The following is a 20,362-nucleotide window of genomic DNA, read 5'->3' as shown; positions in this document are numbered from 1 at the left end:
ATTATGTAAAGGAATGGTCTTTATTCATGCCAAAAACAATGTATCAGGCTCCTTTTGGTTCTTATGAACAGTCCTGTAAAAACGGCCTTTCTTCAGTTCTCATGACAAAAACAATGGTATCAGGTTCTTTTCAGTTCACATGACAAAAACAATGGTATCAGGTTCTTTTTAGTTCTCATGAACATAAGCAGTTGCCTTTCTTCTCAAACAATGCTAGCCAATTTCTTGGCTCTCACTGAAGAACAGTCATGAATTGAAAGGATGTCCATTCTTCAGTTGAATCCAGCATAGCCAATGAATTTCCAGCGCCTCTCGATGGAGGCTCCCACACCATGCAGATCTATCTTGTACAGCATGGGCAATCGTTCCATCAGGTCCTCAATCTCGCTGGGCCTGCAGAACAAGTTGAGCCTCTGTAGGTACGACCACAAGTAGTCTGTGCTGGCCCCAAATGGGTGAACATGTAGGAAGCAGGATACCAACCCTGAAATACAAACCAACTCATTACATCCAGTTAACATCTTTTTAAAATCAACGACATGGCGCACATCAAGCTTTGATCCGAAATTTACATGTACGTCAGAAAACATTGTATATTAACAAAATCGACGCTCTGTGTCAATATGCTAATTCCTATAAATTTTAGGACAGATATTAGTTAAGCTTAACTATATTACTATATATTAACTATATTCCTCCCCCATATTTTTGTAAAAGTAAAGATGCATGTTGTTCATTAGATGGACTAACCATGTGAAAAAAAAGAAACTAGATATAATTACATGTATATTGCTCTATTAAAAGAGCAGACCAGATGTCCCAAAAATCAGAGTGAGTTAGTGCTTGGGGTTTAATGTCATACTTAACAATTTTTCAGTCATGTGATTATGAAGGAATCCTCAGAGTGCGTGTAATGTGCCTCCTTGTTGCAGGATGGATTTTCACTGCTCTTTTCTCTGGTGTTGCTTCACTGAGATACCTTACCGAAGGCAAGTAAGCCGTCCCGCCCAAGGCATTATAGAGATATGGGTAAACCAGTCGTTGCACTATCCCCTTCATACTGAACAACAAGCAAGGAAGTTACAACTTCCTCTTTTAAGGTCTTAGGTGTGACTCAATCCAGGATTGACCCTGGATCTACTGCTCCTGAAGTAGACACTCTAACAACTGTATTATCGGGGCTGGTCCAAAAATTAGAAGAATTGGGGTATGTGCAAGACCCATTTCAACACAGCATTCAAAACAAGCCACCAAGGAACTAGTATTATGAATGAATGAATGGCTTTACGCCACATCAACAATATTTGCCATATCATGGCAAAACTAGCATTATGATAAAGCACTATTTTGAAAAGTAAGAAATTAGGACCAATTCATGCAAAGAGCAGCAGTCAACACTTTTCAAAGATAATGGACGGATGCAAGGAATGTTCTAGCCAAATGAATTAAACCTGTATATAAATCTGAATGACATTTCTTTCTAAATGTAAATGTTCTAAACTGGAATGTATTGATACCAGTGTTGGACCAAAGGTTTTCCCTTTCAGTGGCTACATGTAGGTGTACGTCTTAACCTGTTAAACATTGAGATTTTGCGATTAAGTCTTATTTATGTTTCAAAGTATTATTTTTACCTTAAACTATTAAAAATTAGTATTTATCAAGAAGAGGGCTGAGATGAAGGTTTGGAAACACTGTAGTAGAATAGGAGGTAGGATTATGAAGGTTATTGACATAAGAATGTGCAAAACAGGCCATGGATATTTCCCGGTGCAGCAATCAAGTAATGTGGTTTAAAGAACGTTAAAGCATTGGGGGAAAAAAGCACTCTTTACTTTGGGCCTCAAAAAAGTATAATTTGAAACACTTTGCACCACAGGAAAATTAAATGTCATTTCCTCTGAACTTTCAAGGAGTGATAAATGAAACACTTTGCAGGACAGGAAAATCAAACTAAATCTTCTATGAACTATCAGAGTGTTGTGTAAAACACTCCTCCCGATATGTTGCAACACTTAAACAAAAACAAGCATTTCACTATAACTTTCAAACAGTAGTTTCGAGGACTTTTCAACACCTTCTTTAGAAGAACCATTTCTCATTTCCTGACAACGTTCAACGAAATTTGAGGACAGAATAAGCAATTTTCAACAAAAAGAACTGCAAATTTTCAAAAAATTAAACAATCCTGAAGAAAACACCTTGGGAGAAAAAAAAAGAGTGTAACATTTATTTGCAAACTGAGTATCATGGAAGATATGGAACTAACACCATACCTATGATTTTGGTCTGTTTCTCTGAGAGTGCAAATGTCGTACTACTGCTCGGCGTTTCTGCCTGGCTCTTTTCTCTCTCCTCACGTTTCCTCCTCTCCTCCAGTTCTGACGCCAGACGTTTCGCCTCCCACTCTGCAGGGTCTGGCTCTTTTGCACCCTCAACAGTTTTCTCTGTCTGTAAGTTTTCCCCTGTGTCAGTCTCAGAACTTTCTTGCCTTGCCAGCTCTGCCAGGACATCTGCCTCTTTATCCACTACCTTTTCTGTTGTTTTCTCTGAAGTGCTGTTCGATTCTTCTGTACTTTTCTGTGGACAGAACAATGGATCTGGTAAATTTCTTACTTCATGCATTCCCATGTCAGTCAAAGAAAAATTACACAAAATTTTTCTAACCCAGTACATCCGTAATTTTTTACCGTTCCCAGATTAAACAAAGGATGTGATATATTCTTAAGCTGTGTTTATACTTGCACTTTTCTGTATAGGTTCGCAAAATCTGATTAATTTGACAAAACAAGGAAAAACCATTTCTATGATTTGTATCTTACTACTAAATTAATGACTGCTCACATTTTAATTTATTTACAATTATTGGTGTTTTTGGTGTGGGAGACAACTTGCCAACATCAGAAAAAAACAAAAACATTACAATGGAGTTAAAGTGAAAGACATCACCTGACTAATGTTTATGTCCACTGATATACAACCATTCAAAATATCTTAAATTGGCATTAAATATTTTTTCAGGTTTCTTTCAATAAAAAAAAAAATTTAGTGAAAATTCATCTTGTCACAGCTTCAGCGCGTCTCCATTATCTACATCAAGGTGATCTCACGTGTGCTCCAGTTCTCTAATGTTTCGTATAATCTTTCCGTATAATAATCTAAGCTGTAGCCTACGGCAGAAAAATAGCTGTGGACTACGGCAAAAAAGGACCAAGTGATAAACAGCTTTCTCGGAAATTGGACACACTGGAAGGATATTTCTTCCACTGCTTGAACTGTTCATACAGTAGGCCTACTATATCATTTATACAGTTAACGAGTAGTCTGCAGATGCATGGCCAGGGTATTCCTGGTTCAGGTTGTAGCCTTCAGAGGGGTTGGCCTGTTACCAGTTATTCTGATCCCTATTAAATGTTTACAAAATTACTATAGGATTGTTGTACAACTGGATTCATGCTCAATTCTGACACAAATGGAAATAAATCTAAGCACCACAGAGGCTGATCTAGGCATTCGACTGTCGCTGATTGTTGCTTCAATTTTGTAGTGGTGGCTTCTAAGATGAGAGCAGTGCTGACCTAGTTATCGCAGACGTCAGAGAAAGCACCTTGGCATGAACGCAGCGTTTCAATAATTTTACTCTATTTCATAAAAGAAAGACAAAGATCAAAACTTCAATTCTTCAGTTCGTATAAATTCAGGGGCAAAAAATTATATCAAAAGATTCAATTAATTTTAAGCACTGTCAACTGATTTTACGTCTGTGGCGATCCGTAACTGATACAGGCCTGTCCCACAAGACTGCATGAAATGACCCTTCAGCTACACGTCAATAAATCATTACAAACGATCTCAAAATGATGTCTTATGCAGTAGATCTGTCGTATCATATGTTACTTCAATCGAGTTATTGGGTAAAGGCTATGTCACAGCAACAGTGACAGCAACGCGTCTGATTGGATAAAATTCTCAATATGGCTGCCTAGATTCACACCTGCCATTTGTGACAGTATTGTGATGTTGTTCTGTATGTTATTTGGTGAAATCTCATTAAAATAATGAAGTACGACACTTTTTAGAAAGCTTGACTACCCTACTTTTGATTGAAATATGTTTTAGCCAGGTGCCGTCTTGTCCTTTAAGGTATAGCTTCTTTTATTTGAATAGCTTTTCAGACAACAGGGCTGACACAAGCATTAAAACATCATTCAAATACAAGAAAAAGCTGGCTCTCAAAACACCTGGCTCTGTGTTATATTCTTTTCAACATTTATACGTTTCTTGTCTAGGAGAAAGAAACAAAACCATCAGTATTGGTGGAATATCCAATTTAAGGGAAAGAACTAAGGGTTAAACTCTAATTACACATACTTCATGACACACTTGATAGCAAATCAGCCTTGGTTATCCTGCTATGGTTTCCCTTCGCTGTGAGCCAATATCAAGGCTAACATATATGTACATGTATTTTATTAGTGCTACCTCACTAAAAGTCTTGCTGACACAACCAGACATGACACTACACCCAGTCACAATGTACCTTGATTCTTCAGCCCTCACACGCAACCAATATTTTGAAACATTTGAGAGAATTTGCCGTTTTGTGAAGCTTGCCTTATTAGTGACGCAAACTAATCATTTTCAGTATCCGATTTTGATATAAATAATAGTATGCAAAAAATTCCATTGAAAAACAGTGCCATGGAGGTGTTGAAAATGTTGAAGATTTACAGTAATTGTACTGTCACTGGGTCAACATGTACTTGCTCTGAGCCCTTTAACATGGCGAGCTCAAAGTCAGGCAGTCCCAAGGTTACTTGTGACCAATAACCCATTTGTCTACAACGAGATTCTACAACCATTATTCCCCCGCCACCTTTTACTTTTGTTCAGTAGGAATAATCCTCACCTTTTTATTCTCCTGTGCTAGAAGTCTGAAAGAGATCAATTGCTGGGGAAAAGAAGAAGCAGAAAGTTAGGACCACTGGAAAGTGTACCATATGTATCTGTTTTGTAATTCAGGTATATTTTTATCATGTTTACATTGTGCATATCATAAATAGCCAAGTCAAGGGTGACAAAGGGGAACACAAAAAAATACTAAAATTGCATCTATACATCTGTTTGATGTCGTTAAACAAATTCACTGGATTTTTTTCCCCTATTTCTGTTAAACGCCCTAATCAACAATTTTGCACAAATAGAATGAATGTCATTTTTGTAGGTGGAAGGAAGTGGAGTGCTAGTGGGTTAAACCACCAACCTTTGGCAAGTTACTGAAGAATTTCCCCATACATGACAAACCGACATGGTGGACAGACAAGACAAGTCAGACAATATTAGACTGCAATATCAGACAGCACAAAAGGACACACTAGAATCACGGACCACTTGTAGTCACCAAAACACCACACACAGTGAAAGCACGTAAAGCCATAAAGTCCCTATATGACTGTAATAATTATACAGCTTTTTGCATTTAAATAAAATATATGTGCAAAATCTGGTAGCTGTTGTACAAGCTGCACAAGTTTCCTATGAGCCACACAGTGCCTGATGCAGCACCTTGTTCAGCTTGTGACTCACCTGTTCCAGTACCCTGAACTATTTTTGTCTCACCTGTTGTAATCCCTGCAGTGCCTGAAACAGCACCTTGTTCAGCTTGTGACTCACCTGTTCCAGCACCCTGAACTATTTTTGTCTCACCTGTTGTAATCCCTGCAGTGCCTGAAGCATCACCTTGTTCAGCTTGTGACTCACCTGTTCCAGCACCCTGAACTATTTTTGTTTCACCTGTTGTAATCCCTGCAGTGCCTGAAGCAGCACCTTGTTCAGCTTGTGACTCACCTGTTCCAGTACCCTGAACTATTTTTGTCTCACCTGTTGTAATCCCTGCAGTGCTTGATGCAGCACCTTGTTCAGCTTGTGACTCACCTGTTCCAGCACCCTGAACTATTTTTGTCTCACCTGTTGTAATCCCTGCAGTGCCTGAAGCAGCACCTTGTTCAGCTTGTGACTCACCTGTTCCAGCACCCTGAACTATTTTTGTCTCACCTGTTGTAATCCCTGCAGTGCCTGAAGCAGCACCTTGTTCAGCTTATGGCTCACCTGTTGCATGCCCTGTAGTGCCTGTTGAAGCACCTTCTTCAGCTTGTGACTCACCTGTTGCATGGCTTGCAGTGCCTGTTGTAGCACATTATTCAGCTTGTGACTCACCTGTTGCATGCCCTGCAGTGCCTGTTAAAGCACCTTATTCAGCTTATGGCTCACCTGTTGCATGCCCTGCAGTGCCTGTTGCAGCACTTTGATTTGCTTGTCCTTCTCTGCCAGCTGCATCTGCAGATCCTGCTTCATGATGTCGATCTCATTTTTGTACGCCTCAAGCTGGCACTTCAGAGAGTCATTCTCATCGCGTAGTCGATACAACTCATGCTGAGACCCTGTGGGGAAAACACAGGAAAACAGCCACAAAATAGTGTTTTGGTGAAAAAAAGAGACTTCATATCATTTTGATGTAGATTCTTCATAATCTGTCCAAATAAATATATAGATTATCTGTTTGGGTAAGTTGTCACTTTTTCAACAAATAACTGGAAAACGATGCTGCAGGTATAGCACCAGCAATAAAATCAAAAGTTACAAGCTTTTGTACCTCGAGCAGACAATATTTTAAACAGCAATTGCGTAACTCATATACACAGAATTAGGATATTCAAGACAACTGTTCCTGAATGATCAAACACACTACCTGTATATAGGAAGAACTTACAAAGATGTCTATCTGTGGCTAGTATCACAAAGCTGACATTCAGTCGTAAATGCTGTGTTGATGACATTGTGTTATGATGCCCTGATTTGGTACCCCCCAAAATCAACACCATCTTACCCTGATCGACTTTCTTGCGTTTGGTGGCTGGCCCTTCTTGATCATCATCTTGATCAGTGTCGGACATTTCCATCTCGTCCTCATGGCGATCAGACAGGAACTTGTCTTGCTCAACTTGTTTGATTTCCTGTAGACCAACAACCTACATTACATTCAACATCTAGTATGTTTCCATGGAATTCTACTTTTGTAAGCCATGTTTTTGAACAAAAAAAACTCTTGTGAAACAGATTTTAGTTAAGAGTTAAACAGGAAAAGTCTGAATTTGTTTCCATTCTTTTGTATTCTGAAGATGAACATTATAAAAACTAAAACTTCCAAAAAAAATTTATACGAATCATCTTAACAATTCGCCTTCAAAAGTACTCACTTTTATTATATAAAGTAATATTGAAAATATAAATGTTTCTTGCAATTCAAATGAAAACAGCTGTTAATATATATATATATATAAAAACAAAACATAAACAAAAACAAAAAATGTTTCACCTTAGATATATAGGTTGACAATAAAAATACATGTTTTACAAAAAGACATTTCTCCTGTACTTACTCAGTTTTCTCCATGAAAGGTTGGATGGCATGATCTGATGTGTTTACTGTACCACAGTATTAACTTACCAACTCCTGGCCAGGATTTTAATTAGATCTTCATTTGATTACAGACAACTTACCAAACCTCCTCTGCACACATATTATACACACTAATAGAATGTGTACCACAATGAGGGTAACGGATGACTCATACATATCCTCAGTAACCTGTGTTTATAGGCCCTGGGTGTCCCGAGCTTGAAATGTTTGTTTTTAACTTGGGACGGATGATCTGTTTGATACCCAATTTGGCTCCTTGGGATATGGAATTAATAACGTAGAAATTTAGGAGCATTTGGCCCCAAAAATACGTCTACTTCCACCCCTGATATATCATTTTCTTCACTCTTCCTAGCATTTACCTACATTTCTACAGAATGCGTGATCTTACATGTGCAGTTCCTATCAATATGTTTTTGACCACTACACCTTTAACAAATTTTAACACGCATTACGCTACACTTATTTCAACCTGCACCTTGTTTAAACTTCTTGAATCCCATAAACTCAAAGGCTCCCATTTGAGAACTGTGGCCCATTGTGGGTGTGGTCCCATTTGAGAACTGTGGCCCATTGTGGATGTAGTCCCATTTGAGAACTGTGGCCCATTGTGGATGTAGTCCCATTTGAGAACTGTGGCCCATTGTCGATGTAGTCCCATTTGAAAACTGTTTTGCCTGTTACAAGTTCTGTGGCCATTACAAGATCCATGGCCCATTACAGAATCCATGGCCCAGAACAAGTAATGTGGCCAATTGTGGAAATTATCATAGTGGACCCATTGGAGAACTGAGGCCCATTACAAGTGCTAAGGCAGGGTATTGTGGACAATTTGCCCATAACAAACACTGTGGACAAAAAGGACTCACAACATTCCCTCAAACTGTTAGTGTCTCAATATTTGGTAAATGAACATTCAAGAACTATTTTAGACATTTCACCAATGTGCAAGATGCAGCCCAAATGCACTTTTCCTCTTAATGGTCAATTTTAAGTATATCAAGACGTCATATCCAACATATTTAAGATGACGAGGACGGATTGCCAACAAAACTGCCAAGTGAAACAAAAGCAGCAAAAAGTGCTAACATCTTGTACATTGGTGTCAAGAATGAATATTACTGATAAACTCCCCAGAAAGAGAGCAGTGCTGTGTTTACTAAGTTGTGTCATTATTAGATCTGATATACTGACTGGACAAATAAGCCAGATAGCTGTTTCGAGAGGTGTCTCAGTACATGTGTGCAACTTGTCATAGGTGGGATAAACAAAAGGCTATGATCATTTATGCCTATGGTAGAACATTACAGTCTTCAGCGACAGCCCAGAATTCAACTCCAGTCCAATTTTTTAACTTGAAACTGCTGAACCCTTGTAAAGTCTCAAAATACACAGATTTTGCTGTGTGTAAATGCCAATGGTCACAAGGCTTTAACATGGTCATGAAGATTTGTTTGTATCGCAGCAATGAAATCTCATTCATGCGCACTGAAAACAGCTATCCAGTTTATTACTGATTTACTGGCTAGATGCCAAAAAACTTTTCTGTACTGCACATCTTGATGTTTGATGACCCTCTTGGGCACCATTTAACCAAAGTGTGCTAATCTTTTTTTGTTTCTCTTTTTGCGCAACAATCTTGCCTAAGTATTAAAGTCGCCATGAAACTTTTAGTGAGTGAATCCTGGTGATAAATTTGAAAAAGAATAGCAAAAAAGTTTCCAAGAGATCTTAGCCACCACACTGATTCAACCCTGATCAAAAGTGATTTTCTTTTGTGTTTCTCTTCTTGTCCATGCCAGTTTTGTTCAGTCAGGTCAGTCTTGTCCAACACACAACCCCGGGAGTTTCGGGACATTGATGTGTTACAAACTCTTAGTCACAGCTTCAGTAAAGACAGCAGCGCTCTCACCACCTACCTGAATCTGCTTGCACCAGACATCAATGCTCTTGCGCTGAGCCTTTGAGAAGTGGTCGGATGCCCGCTGTTTTTGAGCCTCGGAAAAGATTCTCTCTATGTGTTCAACTTGAAGACAAGAAACAAAACTGTACATGTAGAATTGAAGTCTTACACTGTGTGGGAGACATCTGACGCTGGCGTATACGGACAAGAGAGTTTAGTATGTATAGGAAGACCATGAACACTAGCTCACAACCAACCACATACACATTTTAACACGTTCCGTTCACTTGCATGCAAAGGGTAAATGCTAGGTCAACCACTGGTTTGCTTCACAAGCACTCTTGACCATACCCATAAATCTTGACCATTCAGAATATCGTCAACCTGTAATTTTTGGGGTACATGTATCCTGAGAAAAAAAATTATGCTAATTTTTTTTTTTTTTTTTTTTTAAATTTTGATATGTGCATGTACGTGTTATATTAATTTTGGACAACAAGAAAAATAACCTTTTTAGCTCATAACAATAACACTTTTTTGCAAAAACCAATAGTGTATACTTGTAGGTAGGTTTTAATCCCATCACTGGTTTAGCTTCCTGTACTTCAATAACAGGATATGCTGGTTTCCTCTCCGGCTGTAAGTGGGAAGGTCTTTCAGCAATCTGCGGATGGTCGTGGGTTTGCCCCGGGTTCTGCCCGGTTTCCACCCACCATAATGCTGGCCGCCGTCGTATGAGTGAAATATTCTTGAGTACAGCGTAAAACAACAATCAATCAATCAATAACAGGCTTTCCTTGAATTACCTCCCTTGTCGCATGACAGCTGCAATGACGTCACCAGGTTAGTTTTGGAGGCCTGAAACTACTGAGACCTACTGAAGTATACTACACCTGTACATTTAAATGGGAGAGTTAGCTCCAGAGAGTTAATTTGGTGCTATCTCATTGTCAAGCACAATCCCTGTTTGCTTCACACTGTTTTATGCATGAGGATGATTGCCTAAAAGCACTGCTCTTGAAAGCCAAATCAAATCAAGCTGATTGTACACAAATACATGTACATGTCAAGACACAAAAGTGAGGGGGCTAGGACATTGCCCGCTGCCATGAAGGATGACATGCCTTCATTTCTGACAAGAAGTCACCCGCTCTTATCAGCAGTCAGACTGCTTCCTGCTGCCAACGAGTTGTTGTCCAATCTTCTTGATGTGGTTTAACACCAAAGGATATTTCCTTAATACTGACACTTTTGGTCAGAATACTTATTAGCAGCCCTTCACATACATGCACATGTTGTCTTGGTAAATTTAATAACACAGGACGCAAAATGATCAGGCTCAGTTTCAGGCAAAGCTCTCTTAACGTTACAGGCTCGCAACTACCATGACGATGTAATGCCTACTGGTTGCTGGGGTAGTCAAGGAATGTAATGTTAATAGTGCTTTGTGAAACTGGGCCAAGCACTGCTTCTTTGGCCACTCAAAATCTGGTGAAGATAATACTGTTGTTTGGACGGTTAGGTGTCCAAATATGATACCAAAAGTTTTTTTTTTTTTTGTTTTCTTTTTGTTGTTGCTGTGGCCAAAGTGACTGCAAATCTATGTGCTCTACAGTTATAGCCTAATGGTAGTTTCAACTCAGAAGCTAGCTGTTTTTTTTTTTAAACAATGTTCTGTTATATCTACAAACAAAATCAGCAATCACGATTTGCCTATAGGTAAAGTTTCAATGTTTTCTTGTCTTTTACTTATGTATACTACATGTAAGTTTGGACAGAAAACCAATCTCAGGTAAAACAATGAACCTACATATATGCTCTACCTGTATTTCACCTGTTTAGCCTTAACAGGATCACCATTGCCTCAACTTCAATGGAACAAACCTTGGAAACAGTAGTACATTTAAATAACAAAACTACCTCTTGGCCCTTGAGTCTGAGCAGATAGAGTGTCACATGATCATGTGATCCCCCCATATGAACATCTACAATATACATGTATGATTTATGTGAGACCGGTCCAATGGAAGGTACTTTAATAAAGCTTATCTTATCCTCTGATGACCTGCAACCTCTGACAACGGAAGGTCGTACTCCTCTTTGAGATTTACCATGATTCTGTTGTACGAGTTCATGTTCAGAGATTTTCAGGAATTTAGAAGAGGAAAGCTTTGTGCTTTTTATTCATCCAGCAGCTCCTATGACCTCAGTTTCCTGTACATGACTCACGAAGACCTGTCACATGCACACACAGACACTGAATGACACACTTACATTGTCGCAAGATTCCTTGGATCTGTTGGCGGAAATTCGCCTTCATGTTTTCAATCTCTTGTTCGTGGTTCTCTTTCTCAGTCAGCAATCGCCGCACATGGGCATTGGTTGTCTGGATAAGACTGTAGAAAACGTTGGCGTTTTTGCGACTACACTCGCCACGAGTCAGCCACGACAACAGTGTATTGGAGCTCTGCATGAAGGTCTCATCATCTAGGGATAAAGCAGGTTTGTGTCAAAATGTGTCATTTGATGACAATCAAGACAAAAACAGGTGTCCTTCAGTGACAAATATAAAAACCAGTGTCATTTAGCAATAAATATGTTAATACGAGTGTTCCCTGTTAACAAAAACATGACAAAAACAAGTGACGTCATCTAGCAATAGACACGACTACTAAGTTACCAGGTGTTCATTCAAGACTCTTCTGAAGGAATTATGCTGTGTGGATTGATAAAAATTGTACTTTTTGTGAAGCCCTGAAACTGGCCAATCATACCAATGCAGTTTTGTCACGAAAATCAAATTAAAAATGTGCATAAACTGCACTGAAAGTGGCTCTTTCATTTGCCAAAAGGTTGAGGAATTAGGATACTGCAAATAGGTGTCAAAGAGCAGTTGCCTTTGCGTGAAAACAAATGGCAGGTGCCAGCCTATGACAAACCCACATAAAAAAGGTTTCATCTATTAACATAACAAACTAGAATCTGCATGTACGAAATATCCCGCTTCTATCCCCCAACATTTCCAGAAATAACAGAAAGAAAACTAAGAAAACCTTAAAAGAAATGACATGATGTTGCTTTGATTGGCTTCATATAGATTGTTATATGCCATTTGTGGTGTGCACTGATTGTACGTCTGATACATCAAGGAAATCTAAATATATGGTCACTGTTATAGTCCTCAGGTCCTAAAAGAGGGTTAATCACAAAAATAATTACTCAGCTGCCATTAAACTTAAACATGCACAAGTTCAGATGATAGGTAAGATGTAGAGTAAGTTTCATCGAAATTGGTGCAGTAGTTTGGGAGAAGACTTATGGACAAAATCATGTCTACAGACAGACAAACAGATGGACAGACAGGGTGATTCCAGTATACCTCCCTCTAACTTCGCTGAGAGGGGTATAAAAAAAGGTGTGTGTAAAAACCTTTTAAGTTTTTCTGATAAGATATGAATCAAAATTCAAAACAAAAACTCTTAAGCCGTCCTATAAAAGGCGGATGAGTCAATCAGAATCAAACAAAAATTTGTCACTTGAAAAATGCTAAACCTTAGATGAAATGCAGTAGTCTGACAGAAGGCACTAACGCAACTTATCTCATCATATATATGTACACTGATTCTCGCACACTTGTGAATTCAGACTTCATTATTAACACTACTACATACTCAGCCAATGATGTAATTTTACTCACTTTTCAAGTTCTCTAGGAGTATCTGTGCTTCATACTCCGAGTATCTGAGCACAGGAGGTGGGCTAGGTGGGCGGAGCATGGCTTCTTCAATCTGCTGCCGATGCCGGTTCTCTCTAGCTAGCGCCCTCTGTAGGCACTCCCATTCATACTGGTCGTCACGGGCCTGAGCGTAGTCTACGTGGATATGTTTGCTCTTGACAGCGTCACCATCAGATTCAATCTTCAGGGTGTAACCTACAACAGCATGTGTGATCTAGGATGTGATACCCGTGTAACAATAGATCATCAAAGTCACATATTCAAGAGATTTTCACTGCAGGCTTTACACGCTAAATGACCTAGAATATCACCCATGGCTGTGCTGCACATTTTGTCTCATCTTCAAGGTTCTACTGATCTCAGAAAAGTGTTGTGAAATTCATTTCGAAACTAGAATGATATCCAATGTTAATTTCAGCACTGAAAATACTATTATATGACATTTACTTTTGCCTAAAAGAAGTAATTTACCATTGTTATTGTACTTTATGACATTTATTTGTCTCTAAAACTGAACTTTTTGGGGAGTGAAATTTTAGATCATTTACCACAGTTTTCATATTTCATGAAATTTATTTGCTTTCAAAGATAAACTTTTTGGTGAATTTTACGTCATTTGCCACAGGTTTAATATTGTACTTTCTGACATTTTACTGCATCTAAAATTGTGCTTTTGGGGTGAAATTTCAGGTCATTTGCTATGGTTATGGTACGCCTGTGTCAATGTGGTAAATGCCTACATTTTTCTTCATTTTTGTTTAAATCCAGTAAATTTTGGATAAACTCTTGCCTTTATCAAATGTCTGTACATTCGTGAAATAATTATGCACCCAGAATTTGATGAGATTTTGTGCACAGCTTGGCCCTGGCACACGTGCAGCAATTAATTTCATTATCGTGCTCACGCAGGTCTGAATCCAGCAATTTTTAAAAACGATTCTTCACCACTGCTAGACTTTCTACAATTCATCATGCACGATGTATGATGACACTTTGTGAACAGATTGGCACTCATCGCGAATTGAATACATGCTCTCTTGGTGTGAAAAACTGCAGAATATTTCTGAATATGTGGCTTACGAAGCAAAACCAGATACCCCTAAATAATGGTTGCAAATGTACCCACAGGTAACTAGGTAAGTTAGTCTTACCTGAGAGAAGAAGAGCCATTTCTACGGAGTCCTCGAACTCGTATCGTATGTGACAATAGTTGTTTTTGTTCAGCCGTACTGACAGAATGTTTCCAAAGCGCTCAAAGATTTCGTAAATATTTTCTTCGGTAACTCCCTCGGGTAGGCTTCCTACAAAAATAGTCCGACATCCTGGTGGTTTCTCTCGTCTGCTTCTAGGTGGCGCTCCTAAACAAATGTGACAGAGATTCGTGTAGCATGAAGTACACATGGCTTGTACATTTATCAATTTATTTCCTGCTGGATTTTATGGGTGCTTTGGGTTAAAAGTCATTTTTAACATTATTTTTAGTACAACGAAAGGAGTAAACCAGGGACCAACATGGCAACTTAAAGCCACAGCTGAAACTTTTATTTATTAATTTATTTGATTGATGTTTTACACCGCACTAAAGAATATTTCACTTAAATGACGGCAGCAAGCATTATGGTGGGAGGAAACCAGGCAGAGACCTGGTGAAGCACACGACCATCCACATGCTGCTGGCAGACCTTTTCCCGTACTCGCAGAGCTGCGGCTGAAACAAGTTACAGATGCATGTATGGCCATATAAAACGCAGCATTACGACAAACTTAGGGGAGAGGCACATGGGGAAATGTCTTAGTGATCTACACAATCCCCACAATCTACACAGTCAGACTGTCTTCTGAAGCAAAATCTGCTCACTATGGAATCATCGAGTTAACAATCAACTTATCAACTAACAAACATCCCTGTATTTCAGTCACGTTTTACGACATCTATCCATACATTTTCCTTGTAGGACAGTAGTCAGGCTTGTCTGCGTAACCCCAAGAACTCAGCAGATCAAGAGCTTGTAATCTTTAGCGCAAGGCTTTTTAAAAAAGGTAAATACCTTACAGCAATGCAAGTTTTATCCCAGGGGGAAGCCTGTGTAATAATTCTGTGCAGTGAAACGGCATTACTATATGCAGAAGCAAAACCACAATTTACCTGGTGGTGGCGGATACAGGACCCCAAACTTTAGTTCGATCACATCCTTACGGATAAACTCTGGGGGACAATCCACACCCTGGCCCATAGGCCCCATGTATCCACCAAACTACAACAACAACAACAATAATAATAATACATTTTATTTATTTGATTGGTGTTTTACGCCATACTCAAGAATATTTCACTTATACGACGGCGACCAGCATTATGGTGGGGTAAACCGGGCAGAGCCCGGGGGAAGCCCACTACCATCCGCAGGTTGCTGCCAGACCTTCCCACATACACAATAATAATATATGCATTAATCTTTGCCTACGTTTTGTCTTTATTTGTGTAACTATTTCATTCCTGTTTTATGTTGCAATTATCAATATGTTTAAGGCTTTTTGCATAATATGGCATCCATTTGGTTTTAATGTGGAAAGCAGTTATAGCCAAGACGAGTGATAATATAGTGAACCATTCCGAGTACCTGGCAAATGAGTCTGTAGATACTGGACTGAAACTGGTGAGAAGATAAGAGGTTTGTGAATTCAAGGAAAACTACAGTTTGTCAGGTGAGATGTCCTCAAGAAAGCTCTCAAATAGGTTACACAGGAACACTAGGCACATGTCATCAAATGTGTCACAAAATTTCTTCCACTATGAGTGGCTGATAAATATGAAAATTTTAACAGAGAAGTGAGTTAAAACTAGGCAGCTTAACTAGCCGTGAAAACGTGATGGCTTTATAAAAACATTTTATTTTTTTTTGCAAGTTAAACCAGCTTTTCACAAATTACCTGGTTGAACCCCATTCCTCCCATAGGCCCCATCATCATCATGCTGGGGTCTGGGGTCATCATATTCATTGCTCCAGGGTAGCCCATTCCCCCCATAGGCCCACTTCCCATAGGTCCAGCCATAGGCCCCATGGGTCCGCTTCCCATTGGCCCACCCATCATGCCCATCATCTGCGGCTGCATCATTCCGTCCCCACCTGACATGTGTGATTGGTGAATATCGCTGGAGGTGGAGACATCTGTCAGTAAAAGAATATTACTGTAATTCTTCAACATATTCGCATGTTTGCAAGGTGTTTATTCAAGCAAATTCTAAGAGCATCATTCTGTGTAGACTGATAAAACTGATCTTTCTTTTAAGCCTTGAAATTTACCAATACAACCAATGTAGCTTTGCCTCCAAAATCAAATTAACAACAAACATAAATTGCACTGAAAGTTGCTCTTTCAACAGCAAAAAGTTTGAGGAATTAAATTTAATTAAAGTACGCATACATACATACATACATTATACGCCACATTATTAGACTCACTGACTGGGTACAGTTTCATGAAGCTTACTTTGTGTTAAGTTGCCCTTAGCCATGAACACTTTATATCTGTACAATATATGTTGCCATGGTAGTAAAGGGCTTACTTAGCTAAGTCAGCTTCATGAAACCAGCCGCTGGCATTTATGTATGCTTGGGGTTTTATGTCATACTTAACAATCTTTCAGTCATATGACGATGAGTCATTAGGTGTGTGTACATGTACCATGTCTGCTTGTGATAGGGCAAGTCCATGCCATCAAAGTGCTGCTGCCACTGAGGTATCATGCCGAAGACACCAAACATGATACCCCACCAAGCCACATTCTACTGACACCAGACCAACTAGTCTTGTTTCCTTGCTCTAGTCTCTCAGTGCTGGACTGATTTATAAAATTTGTTCTTTAGAATATTTCAGTTATGCAGTGACTGTTGGTTAATTTCATGATCATGGTAAAGGAAACAGGAGTGCCGCGATGCATGGAATTCAGAATCAGGCAGAATGAGTACCATAGTCTGCTATGGTCAAAAAGTTACATCATTTACATGTATGTGTATGATTTAAAGTAAACAAGGGAAAAAAAAAACTCTACAATTCAAGGACACTACCACCTGTTTGAAACCATGTGTTTACCTTGAGCTTGGTGAGCACGGTCCTGCTTTTTCCCATTACCAGCCAGCGAAATTGTCCGCCCCATCTTGTCCATGTTAAATTCCAATGGCCTATCCATCTTACCAGAGTTTGGTAGTACCTGCTGGAGACAAAATAAGAAGTGACGTGCCTTAGTAGTTACTATGGACACTGCAAGTTTGAGCTAACCCGCATTTCTAATATGCAAGGCCAGAGGCTACATCATAGTCTCAGTAGCGTAGACTACGATATCAAAGATTAAAGGGGAGATAACTGGCTGATTAATATGAAGATATGCTATTCTATAGGACAAACCTGCCTGTTTGATTTTTAATGCTCTAGAACTAATGGGAACCAAGGAATCAAAGAATGTCTTAATAATCAGATTCAGAAAAGATCCACATAAGGCAGATTCAATAAGGAGTTTATCTTTCAGTTTCTAGGTCACTCAAGATGTGTGAAATTTTGAGATTCCCTGGCTGCATTGGTTTTCGAGGCCTTAGTGGCAATAAACTGTTCAGTCCTCATGTGTAGTCTTACATGTATTACTCTGTAGACAACTTGCCTCTCACCAACATGACATACATGTACATACACTTTCAATGACATTTAATTTCAGATGCCATGTTTAGGAGAGAGCTAGCAACACCAGTTAACCTTGCTGGTTCACAGAATGACATGAAGAAAATCATGACTCAGTTCTGCTTGCTGTCATTCTCTATTTACATTATTCAGAGATTCTGATGTGACAATTGCCTCACTGATATAAATAGGTAACAGGATTCTAACATTGTTGGAAGCCTCCATGGCCTAGTGGTTAGGGTGCCAGCGTAGCACCATAGCCCATGCGTCTCTCACCAATGCAATTGCTTATCATTCAAGCCCAGCTCATGCTGTTTTTTTTTAATCAAAAGCGTCATTTATATCTATTTTAGGCTTTCACACTTGACATAATGTTTTGCTGTTCAAATGTGTTCATGTTAACAATCAAAATACATGTGGTAGGCCTGTAGTGTTCAAACCAGAGCAGGATACTATTTCAAAGATTCTTCCTTCAGCATTTTCCGAACACCTGAAACCTAAAAATGTACATGTTCACACGGGACCTGCCATGCTGCTGAGGGCTTCACTCAGCAAGGATAGTAAATTAAGAGGATAGCATTAGGGATTCCACTGGAAAATTTACACATATTTGCTGAGAGAAAGAGTGTTTGATTGCCATAAGTTAGGAGATGGCGGCTTGAAATCCACGCCATGTTTTTTTTAAGAAGCGTTGATGGACTCAGTGGGCAGTTGTAAAGACTATGGTCATATTTTAATATGTAAAACATTCTACGTCACTCCCTCCGTCAATTCAATTGTGCTTTCCTGAATGAGGCTGGCCAAATATGGAGGAGACCGTTACCATGTTTATCTGTCTTACAGACGCCAAAACCCACGTTCTAGCACTACAACTCAAGTGCTGGTGAAGTGGTATAAGCAACTGGCTATAAACCCAACATGCTGTTTGATGGAAGTTTGAATCCAGAGTATTTCACAACAGAGTAAATCTTTTCAAAAATGTATGAGCCGCGAATAATACAGTGCAAAAACCTCATATGACAGTGACACGTGTAAGAAACTAGGTTAATTTACGCTGTTTTTCTTTGTATGCAAATTGAACATCTCCCCATTCAATTTTAACCAATGAAAAATTAGTAAAAGCACATGAGCGTGGGGGGAAAAAATGACATAAGAATCAGCACGTAAACATTACCCAGCAGTCGTAAAGACTAGGGTGAGTCTAGATCTGAGATCATTCATTCATTTTCATAGAAGCACAAGCTTAACTTTCAGAAATACAGATCTGTGCTCTTCCGTTTACTAACATAGAACTAGGTCCTTCCACGTAAAAACAAGTTTCTGTAATCCTTCAGTAAGTCTTACTTCATATCATTTAGTTATTGGTGAATAATAAAGACCATAACGTCACAATTAGCACAAATGTATCTGTTAGATCGGCAGCAAGTCAAACTTTGCTACCCGCCATGTTCAATTTTGAGTCGCCCGCACTCGCCATCATTCGGAAAAAGATAAACTTGTGGCACGATTTGATTGAAACCAACGAGATATACACCATCTAAATGGCGATCGACAGATTATTTGGGAGTCTTAACTTTGTGTGTTAATAATGAACAGAAATGAACTATAATCAATTATATTGTGAAAAAAGATGGTCTTACTCTGGGAAGAGCAGGCAAGTCCACTCTAGCTATCGAGTCACGATTTGAAAATGGCAGCTTGCAAAGTTCTGATGCTGTGCAAGTGGGTGCGTCGATACATTTGTGTTATTTGCGATATTATGGTCTTTAATATTCCCACATAATGAGGTGATATGAATTCAGAATTACTTTAATATCATGGCAAACCTCTTTTTGTGGCATACAGCGTTGGCACTTTGAAGACAGCGCAGAGGACACAACTGAGTTAGTGAATGTAATGGTTCAGAGCGTTTAATGTGGAAGTTATAAGCTGGTAGCATGGCCAACCGATTTCAAGAGCTAGGGTGACCCTTTTGTTAGTCAGTGAGCTCCTTCTCAGATGTTTATTGTGAAAAGTCGCTTCTTGAATGAATTGACGTCACTTTACCAGGTGACACCACCCTGAAGTTTAAAATTCCCTATGACCCTAATCTTTACAACTCCCACTCAGTGTTAAGATGAATGTCAGAGTATTAAAATAGCACAGTGAGTCCATCCAGATAAGAGCAACATTTTTGTTGTTGTTGTTGTACGCTCTTAGGCACGATCTTTATTGTGATTTGTCGATTAACTAAACGAATGAAATACTCTGATACAACTTATAAAGACTTCAGACAACTGTTTCACAAAACAAACCACATATATTTGCTGAAATGTTCATCGGAATCATGCGACATTTGTACGTAAATTATACAAACCTCGAAAACGTGACTCTGGTAGAGATCCTGTTATTATACAGCCGCATTTCGTATTTTATACAGTTCTGTTCAAAACTAATGTAAAAATTATACAAAGAATCAGATTTATTAATCAATGGATTTCATAAAAGAACTTGGCCGCTAGTTGTTGTATCGCTGGATAACTAACAATTTTGTACGAAGCTGTGGCAAGTGGAGTAGCTGTGCACGTCA

At 39.0% G+C, this 20,362-nt stretch overlaps 1 protein-coding gene across 1 annotated transcript; it reads right to left on the bottom strand.

Moving 5' to 3' along the window:
* Positions 1–210: 210 nt before the first annotated feature.
* LOC135479168 (ecto-NOX disulfide-thiol exchanger 2-like) lies at positions 211–20,155 on the bottom strand. Its single transcript, XM_064758939.1, has 13 exons — positions 20,150–20,155; positions 17,215–17,335; positions 16,051–16,289; positions 15,266–15,374; positions 14,271–14,477; positions 13,081–13,314; positions 11,658–11,870; positions 9,400–9,506; positions 6,887–7,013; positions 6,271–6,440; positions 4,910–4,951; positions 2,277–2,580; positions 211–484 (listed from the first exon to the last, which is right to left on the bottom strand). Exons 2-13 carry the CDS (start codon positions 17,309–17,311, stop codon positions 273–275), a joined length of 2,061 nt encoding a protein of 686 aa, XP_064615009.1. The 5' UTR covers positions 17,312–17,335; positions 20,150–20,155; the 3' UTR covers positions 211–272.
* Between the last annotated feature and the right edge of the window lie 207 nt (positions 20,156–20,362).

This window comes from Liolophura sinensis, chromosome 12 (genome assembly GCF_032854445.1).
Source record: "Liolophura sinensis isolate JHLJ2023 chromosome 12, CUHK_Ljap_v2, whole genome shotgun sequence".
NCBI classification, from domain to species: Eukaryota; Metazoa; Mollusca; class Polyplacophora; order Chitonida; family Chitonidae; genus Liolophura; species Liolophura sinensis.
Note: the sequence above shows the minus strand (reverse complement) of the source record. Positions and strands in the feature narration are given on the sequence as shown.